The sequence below is a fragment of the Lutra lutra genome, chromosome 6 (assembly GCF_902655055.1).
Source record: "Lutra lutra chromosome 6, mLutLut1.2, whole genome shotgun sequence".
In the NCBI taxonomy this organism is placed as follows: Eukaryota; Metazoa; Chordata; class Mammalia; order Carnivora; family Mustelidae; genus Lutra; species Lutra lutra.
In genome coordinates this window covers 133,263,965-133,274,236 of record NC_062283.1, presented here as the reverse complement: position 1 = coordinate 133,274,236, position 10,272 = coordinate 133,263,965, and the positions used below count along the sequence as shown (strand labels likewise).

Below are 10,272 nucleotides of genomic sequence, written 5' to 3'. Positions count from 1 at the left end.
ATGGAGAGCAAACCAGAAACTTCAGAACCATGGAGGTCAAAGCAGAGATGTGCAGATCTGAGGTGTAGATTTTTAAAGCTAACTAATAATCTGAAAGCCAGAAAAGTGGTAAGAATGAGTAGTGCACAAAAGCTCAAACAAGCAAGAGGCACCCCACGGGCATGGAGGAGAAATGGACAAGAGCAGCAATGATCATGACGCAGGAGCAGCCAGAGGACGACTGGTTTGCTGGAGGAACTGGGCAGCGGAGGGTCACCAAGGGATCAAGGTGTGCACATCAGATGGAGAACCCAGCCACAGCTGGTGAAGAAAAGGTCAGGTGCTAAAACCACTTCCGGGGCCAGCCAAGGGTAGGCCAGGAACCTGGCCCGCAAGCTCATTTCTTCATTCTCAAGGACAGCTAGGGAACCACTGTGCTATGTCGGGAGGAGGCAGGTAACAAAGCACACCTGTGCCCTTGAAGAGCTCAGAATAAGGCAGGAAATGCACACAGGCAAAATCCCCACAAAGAATGTGCTAAGTGTGGTGATGAAGGTAAATGCAGCACACCGTAGGGGCACAGAGGCAGATGAAGTCAATGCCCATCTCTGAAAATGAGTGTGAGCTTGTTGAATGAAGGGACCAGGATGACAAATACTTAGAGAAAAGTACCTAACACGTGCCATGCATTATTATAAATGCTTTACACATATTAACTTATGTCATCCTTTGGGGGGAGGTATTCTGTTGTTACCATCTCACAGATAAAGAAACTGAGGCTCAGGTAGTAATTAAGCTGTTCAAGGTCCACAGCTAGGAAGTGGCAGAGCTTCATGGTCTGTCACAAATCTTCATGGTCTTCCCTCACGGCCTGTGCATAGCTGCCCCTTACTGGAAGGGAAGGTATGGGTAGAAAGGTCACTCTTGAAAGATATTTCAAGATCAAAATGGACCTTGGAGTCCATCTAGTCCAAGTGATACATGGGAGGGGGATATTTGGACTAATGTCGTCAACCATCTTTCATTTCCAGATTGTTCTGAATCCTCAGACTTCAGAAGCACCCATTGTTCTCTATTAAGGATTTACATCCCTAGGACAAAATTAACGGGCACCCGGCAAGGATGCTACACAATCTGAAATTAAAAGTAATCAAGGATGAATGGTCAGGATGCTGAGGGTTGTCATCCCAATCAAAAGCTACAATCCCGAGCAATCAGAGCTTCCAGACGTGCCTCTCTCCCGGTTTCCTGGAGTTTCCTTGCAGCATGGCACCTAAACGCCAGTCTTCGCTCCCGCCTCAAACGAAGAAACCGAGACTGCCTCCTGCCCCCAAGCCAGGGCAGACGTCAACATCTCAGCACTTGCATAAGGGAGAAAAAGAACAGCAAGAAGCAATTGAACATATTGATGAAGTACAAAATGAAATAGACAGACTTAATGAACAAGCCAGTGAGGAGATTTTGAAAGTAGAACAGAAATATAACAAACTCCGCCAACCATTTTTTCAGAAGAGGTCGGAATTGATCGCCAAAATCCCCAATTTTTGGATAACAACATTTGTCAACCATCCACAAGTGTCTGCACTGCTTGGGGAGGAGGATGAAGAGGCGCTGCATTATTTGACAAGAGTTGAAGTGACAGAATTTGAAGATATTAAATCAGGTTACAGAATAGATTTTTATTTTGATGAAAACCCTTACTTCGAAAATAAAGTTCTCTCCAAAGAATTTCATCTGAATGAGAGTGGTGATCCATCTTCAAAGTCCACTGAAATCAAATGGAAATCTGGAAAGGATTTGACGAAACGTTCAAGTCAAACACAGAATAAAGCCAGCAGGAAGAGACAGCATGAGGAACCAGAGAGCTTCTTCACCTGGTTTACTGACCATTCTGATGCAGGTGCATATGAGTTAGGAGAGGTCATCAAAGATGATATTTGGCCAAATCCATTACAGTACTACTTGGTTCCCGATATGGATGATGAAGAAGGGGAAGGAGAAGAGGATGATGATGATGATGAAGAAGAAGGATTGGAAGATATTGATGAAGAAGGAGATGAGGATGAAGGTGAAGAAGATGAAGATGATGATGAGGGGGAGGAAGGAGAGGAGGATGAAGGAGAAGATGACTAATGGAACACTGATGGATTCCAACCTTCCTTTTTTAATTTTCTTCAGTCCCTGGGAGCAAGTTGCCGTCTTTTTTTTTTTTCCTTTTTCTTTTTTTTTTCTCCTCTCGTGCTCATTCACCCTGTTTTTTGAAGTCTCCTTTTTCTCTCCCTTTATACCATGGTTCTCAGCTTATTTTGGGGGGAAATACCTTGAGCAGAATACAGTGGGAAAAGAATCTCTACCCCTTTTTGTTCCAAATTCATTTTTGTCCCTTCCTGTCTCAACAAAAACAAAAACTTTATGGAATCAACACCACCATGCTCTGTGGGAAAAAAGAAAAACCTTCTGCTCCCTTAGCTCTGCTGGAAGCTGGAGGGTGCTAGGCCCCTGTGTAGTAGTGCATAGAATTCTAGCTTTTTTCCTCCTTTCTCTGTATATTGGGCTCAGAGATTACACTGTGTCTCTATGTGAATATGGACAGTTAGCATTTACCAACATGTACCTGTCTACTTTCTCTTGTTTAAAAAAAAGAAAAAAAAACTTTAAAAAATGGGGTTATAGAAGGTCAGCAAAGGGTGTGTTTGAGATGTTTGGGTGGGTTAAGTGGGCATTTTGACACATGGCTTCTCCTTTGGCATGTTTAATTGTGATGTTTAACGGACATCCTTGCAGTTTAAGATGACACTTTTAAAATAAAACTCTCTCCTAATGATGACTTGAGCCCTGCCACTCGATGGGAGAATCAGCAGAACTTGTAGGATCTTATTTGGAATTGACATTCTCTATTGTAATTTTGTTCCTGTTTATTTTTTAAATTTTCTTTTTGTTTCACTGGAAAGGAAAGATGATGCTCAGTTTTAAACGTTAAAAGTGTACAAGTTGCTTTGTTACAATAAAACTAAATGTGTACAAAAAAAAAAAAAAAGCTACAATCCCTTGCCCAGTTTCCAGATAATGAACAAGTTTTGTGAACGTGGAACCTATTAAGGAGAGGCTGGATCCTGGGAGGAAGGACCCCAAAACATCACGGCAATTGTATCCAGTAACAATTCCTCCTGTCCTTCCCCAAAGAGATTATGTGGCCATTTGCCATGGGTACACCAAGGAAGGGGAGACACCAAACATTTTGAGGTCTACTGACTACAAGAGCTGACTTGACATTGATAACTGGAGACTCAAGCATCAATCCGGGCCTTCTTTGAGAATGAGGACACGTGGGTCCCAGGAATAAATGAAGGTAGCCTGGCTCGGGTCCAGTTTACACTGGGCTCACTGAATCCAAGGACCCATCAATTGTCATTTCCATAGCCCCCAAATGAAAAATTGGATGCACACAAACCCGCATCGGTCTGGCTGAAAGTCAAGTGGGAACTACACTCCTCTAAAACCCAGTTCAAAACAGTAAATCAAAAAAAGCAAGATAGGGGCGCCTGGGTGGCTCAGTGGGTTAAAGCCGCTGCCTTCGGCTCAGTTCATGATCCCAGGGTCCTGGGATCGAGCCCCGCATCGGGCTCTCTGCTCAGCAGGGAGCCTGCTTCCCTTCCTCTCTCTCTCTGCCCGCCTCTCTGCCTACTTGTGATCTCTGTCTGTCAAATAAATAAATAAAATCTTTAAAAAAAAAAAAAGCAAGATAGCTTTCTGAAGGAATGGCAGAAAAAAACACTTAAAGGGCATAGGGTTGGTGAACCCCATCTTACCTCCATTTAAGTCACCAGTCTGACCCCTGCAAAAGGCAGACAGATCCTGAGGGATGGCAGTTTAGATGGCTACCATTCCATCAAGCCCAAATGCAGCTGCTCTACCAGATGTGGCATTTTTGCTAAAGCAGATGAACATAGCCTTGGGTATGTGGAATGAAGCCACTGATCTGGCAAATGTATTATTTTCCATCCCTATCAAAAGAGAGAATCAGAAGTCATAACACAGTATATTTACAGTCTGGTTTGAGGGCAATATTAACTCTCTTTCCTTCTATCATAACACAGTCCAAAATAAAAACCTGGACTGGTTAAACATCCCACAGAATATCACACTGGTCCATTATGCTAATGACATTATGCTAATTGGATTGGGTGAGCAGGAAGTGGCTAGGACATTATAAGCCTAACTAAGCCATGTGCACTCAGGAGGCTAGGAAGTAAACAGTATGCAGGTTGAGAAACACACTGCATCAGTAAAAAAAAAAAATTAGGTCTCCAGTGATCTGAGCAATGCCAGCCCTCCATTCCAAAATAAAGGATAAATTATTGCATCTTGCACATCTCTCCATGAAGAATGAAGGCCGATGATGGCTGTTTCCAGTAACAGGTTCTTGAGACACAGGACTACCTCCCACCAGGCATGGCGGTCAGGGCACTTAGGCAATAAGAGCATTTCCTGGAAGCCACTGCTACTCAGAAATGACTAGCAATAATTTAAATCTAAGCAGAAGTGACTACACACCACTTAATCCAACTCACTTCCTCCTTCACAATCTAACTCACTTCCCCTTACCAGAATCCCAAAAGGCTATTCCAATACCACCCAACCCAAGAGGAAGTTAGAGTGTAGATGTTTTCAAAAGTCTGTCCAGGGGATTGCTAGGGCACCTCCAAAAGCCTTGGCAGAGGTCTGTACAAGTGAAGGGCCCAGGAGTTGACATGCCATTAGCTTCCAGGTAAATTCAACAACGGTTAGGAACCAAAACAATGAGCAACAAGTTCCGTTCACCTTCAATCAGGCCAAGGTGGAGCTGGATGCGGGTGCTGAAGTTCTGGTGCACTTTTCCAAAACTTCTTCTCCATTCCTGTGTCTGTAAATATTTTCACCACTGTGACAATTACCAAGGGCTTTTTGTTTGTTTATCAAACTAGGTTCCATCAAATATTCTCATAATTAGGAACAGCTGGTGAGTACAGAGGCTGGGAGGGGAGCCGACACTCCATCCTCATCCAGAAAGAGTCATGAAGACCAAGCTTATGGCTCCTTAGCTGCTACGTCTGGATGGGAATTACAAATATCTGGACATTCTTGCCACGGTCTCAAATTCCAGTGCCTGAGACAAGGCACGAGAGCTCGGGGCTCCAGCTTCCCCCACCTGCACATCAACGATATTTACTAATTGGTGACTGCTGGATGAATGGCACTACCGAACTGCAAAATCATATATTATTGTATTTCCTCTTTCATCTCATGGGGCAAGATGAATTTATGATATCGTAATTGTTTCCATGACAGCAAATCATATTGTCCCAAACAGGGGATTTTATGACTTCATGGCTGGATTAAGAAAAGGGAGAAATCAGATTGAGAGTGAGAAATTTGCCCAAGCATAAATATCTTCGATGATAGCAAGGGGAATACAGCAAATTACAGATAGGCAAAATTGCCTTTGGTTTAAATGTTCTTTTTAGAAGTTCATCCCGGTGCAGAAGCCCCTTCTCCAGGCATATAATTTGTATAATGATGCCTCTTTCCTTGAATTCACAGAAGGCTAATGGTGAAGCTCATCTATTTCGGGAATGCTTCAGCAATGCTATTACTAATTGTTTTACAACAAATATCTGGATTTCTGTTGTAAGCAGTTTTGTTTGGCTTTTTTACTTGTTTGGGTTTGGGTTGCTTTTTTTTTTTTTAACTCCCTCAAGATTTTATCTACAGAAATTCATTTGAAATAAACCTTTACAGATAAAAATTGGCTTTATGTCGCCTGAAAATCTGTCAAGAACTCTCCTCACTAGAGGCATCTGCTTTGCCTTCCGTAGGTTCCCATTGGCTTCATTCTCATATTTCCAATCTTCCATTAGTTTTTGTCTATTACCTGAGAAGAAAGCCAACTTTCTTCCTAATTTTGAAGCTACTTAAATTTACCTCAGTTTCATTTAACCATATACAACAAACAAAGACTTGGGATTTTAAATTTCTGGGTCTCTCTCTCATTTGATCACTCTTTTCTTTCTCTCTCTCTCTCTCTCCCTCCTTCCCTAATTTCTCTTCCTTTCTTGCCCTCCTCCTTCCCTCTCTTCATATCTCACCCCAACCCCACACCACTCTTTTTTTCTGCATAGACATATTTCCAGTACCTTCTAAGAGCAGTGTCCCTCTCTCATTCTTTTAACCCTCACATACCCAGAATCTGCAGCTTCCTGCTAATTCACCAACTTCTTGCCAACCAACTCACCCAGGAACACCACAGGGCTTCCATTCTCTGAATACCCTGGAGACTCACTGCTTCCCAATAACGTGTCCCAGTGATCCTTCTCCATTCTTATTCTGAAGATTCAACCTTGCTGAATCCTGTACAACGAATTACTCCTCAATATGATTCCATCAGCAAGTGTTCTGTGATGGTTAGTTTTATGTCAGGTTGGGGGGACTATAGTACCCAGTTATTTAATCAAACACTAATCTAGGCATTTCTCTGAAGACATTAATAGATGTGTTTAACAACTGCAATAGATGACTTAAAGTAAAGGAGATGACTTTCAATATTGTGGGTGGGCCTCATCCAATCAGTTGAAGGCCTTAAAGCTAATCAGTCGAAGTTAAAACAGGTTGCTTAAAGAAGAAATATTGCCTCAAGATTGTAACATGAACTTCTGTCTGAGTTTCTAGGCTGAGGCCTGCCCTATAGATTTAGAACTTTCCATAACCTCACAGTCACATTCACCAATCCTTAAAATAAGTCTCTGTGTGTGTGTGTGTGTGTGTGTGTTACACTTCTTGTAAGAACCCTGACTGACACATGTACATAAAGAACACACTATGTGTTCAGTGACATGCTGAGAAATATACTGTAAGAAATACAAAGGACCCAAAAGGCGTGGTCCATTTCTCCTAAGAGCTTATAGCTCATGGGAGAACCAGGACTAACAGTGCCTAAAACAATGATAAATTTTTAAATAATAGTAATGGGATTTAGATGTTCTGTGTAGATGCCCAGGAGTTCAGCGGAAAGAAGCATCGGTTGGAACTCGGGGAATCAGGGAACATTTCATGGAAGAAGTAAGCATTGAGCTGGTCCAGGGAGGACTGGAGGACTGGTACAGGCATGGAGAGAGCAGAAGGAACTCAGGCAAGAAAAGCCAAGTAGAAGGCCCAGAGGCAGGCATCTGTACAGTCTGCTTACAGAACTAGGAGGAGACCAGCCTAAGCAGAGCGGGATGCATTTAGAGAACCTGGAAAGCAAGGTTGGAGAGGACGACTGGGACAGAATTGGGGGAGACCTCATTAAGGTCTTGTTTAGGCCTTGATATTATAGAAAGAGATCCCAGAGTTTCAACAGAAAGAGAAGTTATAGGTTGACAAATTCAAGGACCATGCCCAAGCACCCATGGCTAGTTAGTGGCAGCACCAGAGAACCAGGTTTCTTGACACTTTGTCTATCCTTCTTCCCACCACACCTCTCTGCCTCCATATAGAATAGAGAAATGATATCATGGAAATAGTTTAGAGAGAGACTGTCTAGTTGGTGGATGAGACCTTAGAAGGGAGGCTCCCAAGTGTGGCAGGCGAGGGTCTCCACCAGGGGAGCATGGGTGAGAGGAGGATGACGGAAGGACATGTTGTCATATCAATCCAACAGCTCCTTCTCAACCTTCACCCTTCCCACTTAGTAGCATTTTATGTCTGTGACTCCTTCCTGAAACTGCCACCTCATCTTCTTTGACACTTTCTCTCCTCCTTCCTCTCTCTACACTCCTACTCTGGATCCTTCCCCCTCCTAGCTCATCAATGTAGGTGGCCATCTTGTCCTCTCTTTTTAACAAGACCTTGACAATTGTGATCAATCTCTGGACCTAAGCTCTCACCTTGATCTCCATACTGCCATTTCTAGATCTGTCCATTGTCGTGTGTTTCTGGCTCACGGGTTTAATTACCTATTAGAAAGCTCCACTTGGATGTCCCTCAGCATCTCCCACTCACTGTGACAGCAATTAAACTCACCGCTTGCCTCCTCACACTTGATCCTCTAGTCTTCCCTGTTTCCGACTTAAGGATCAGATACTTGGACTCAACATCTCAGCATTGTTTTTGCTACTGTTCCCTGTTGGTTGTTCTCCACTGGATGCAAAGTTCTATTCATTCTACCTCACCAGCATCTCCACCATCCTCCTGTGCCTGAATTTCCAACTCTGCTCCTACTTCTACCAGCCACATTGGAGCTGCTGTAACCTCCAGCCTAGATGATTATGCCCCCTCTTGCAATTTTCATCTCCAACCCATTTTTGAGGCTGTGCCTAGATTAACTTTCCTGAAACACAGCTCCAGTGTATTATTTACTTGTGCATTATTTTTAAATCTTTTGCCAAGGCCTTCAAACAGAAATCAGCTCCCTGCCGGTCTTCACCTTCCTTCCCACTCTTCCCCTCCCCCCACTCTAGGCTCTAGCCCAGCTCAGTGATCATCTTCCCTCCTCACTCACAGCTGTCTTGCTTCTGGGGTTCTGTTCATGCTGTTCCCTCTGGCTGAAAGGCCAACCCCAGCGTTGTCATGTCCAAACATGACCTAATTTTCACAGCCCATCTCAAATGTCCCTCTTTCTCCAAGCCTTCCTAAACTCAAGTGGAAGTAATTTTCCCCTTTTCTGCATCCTCATAACTTGAATCTGTAACTCATTATTTTCCTCCTTAAATTACTCTTCCTGAACATGTTTTACCTCTAAGCTTTGGCTACAAACTCTCTGAGGCTAGAAAATTAATCTTTATAGCACCAACCCCAAAGTATTTACACAGTGTTTTGCATATACTAGGCAATAAATAAGTATTTCCTTAATAAATTCTGAAAGAAGACACTATGGGACTTGGTGTGGATTGGAAAAAATGTTTAAAGATAGGAATAAAAAGAAATGGAAAAGTTTCAGGTTTAGCTGCATGGAAGGAAAGTAGTGACATTGGGAGGGGACAGTAATTCTGACAGTGGAAAGGGATTTGGGGGCTTTAAGTGACAATAAGATTTCTAAATGAAAATGGCCACCAGGAAGCTGGAAATATGGGTCTGGAACTCAGATGATGCCAAGTTAGGAGCATGGACATGAGAGAGAAAGCCCTGAGAGTACATGCAGTTCCCAGTGAATAACGTAGAAGAGAAATAAATAGGTGAAGAAACAAAGCCTTGAAAAATAGGAGAATAGAAAACAAAGAAGTTGCAGTCAAAGAATAAGGAACAATAACTAACATCATGAAGAGGACAGCATGTCCAGAAAGAAAGAGATGCCAACAATATTACATATAGAGTATCTATAAGTCACTCACTGAATGAATGTTTATTGAACATCTTCTATGTGCCTGGACTGCTGGATGTGCTAGAGATTCAGTGTTAAATATAATAGAGCCCCTGAAGAGTTACAGTCCAGTGGAGAAGAAAAAGCACAGATAAATATATAGCAGGTGGCAATGAAGTGCCATAAAGAAAAGATAAAGTGGGGTAAGGAGATAGAGAAAGGCAGGGGTGTTATGTTAGATAGGAAGGGTCTAGGAAACGTCTCACCGTGGAGGTGACATTTGAACAGAAAGCTGAATGAAGCCAAGGAACAAGCCTTGTAAATATCTGGGCAAGTGTCTGGAAACAACGAGACAGCAGGGGGCATGGTAGCTTCCTTCTGGGTGTCTCAGCTTGCTCTGGCTGGTAAGAAGTAAGAGCATGAAATGAGAAAGAGGCAGACACTGGCACGTCCTGCGGGGTGGGGGCAGTGGGGGTGTGTGTGTGCTGTGAGTGCCGGATGAATGGAAATGAGGGAAATGGTGCCAAGCAGAGGCAGAGGTACCGTAGAAGCAGGACAGCGAGAATCAAGAGTGAGCTTGGGCTTCCTCCAGCAGGGACTCTGTTTCCAGGACATATTCCTCACCTGGTTCACCCTCTACCTCTGGAAAAAGCTGGCCCTTCCGGAGCACCCAATTGCTCAATGCCACCATTTTGCCAACTCCCTGACAGAGAACTTCTGAGAGATCTTCATTTCCCTTTGAGTCTTTCCAAATCCTTCCTAACCAGTTTCTAACCCAGTTTGTTAGCAAATCCTGCTGTCCTTTGCTCTCTAGATACTCAACATTCCTACTTGTCTTTCTGTTTGCATTGTCACAGCCTGAAAACAGATACTGATCCTTTCCCAGGGAAACTGTCTTCCTCCTCAGATCTCTTCCCTCTGAATCTACCTGCTGTTCCCCACTGAGCCTCACCACTTCAGCCATAATCACCTTCTTCTAT

At 43.3% G+C, this 10,272-nt stretch overlaps 1 protein-coding gene across 1 annotated transcript; it reads left to right on the top strand.

The window, feature by feature from the left end:
* The first annotated feature begins 1,245 nt into the window (after positions 1 to 1,245).
* Positions 1,246 to 2,634, top strand: LOC125103184 (protein SET-like). Its single transcript, XM_047735041.1, has one exon. It carries the CDS (start codon positions 1,246 to 1,248, stop codon positions 2,110 to 2,112), a length of 867 nt encoding a protein of 288 aa, XP_047590997.1. The 3' UTR covers positions 2,113 to 2,634.
* The last annotated feature ends 7,638 nt before the right edge of the window (positions 2,635 to 10,272 follow it).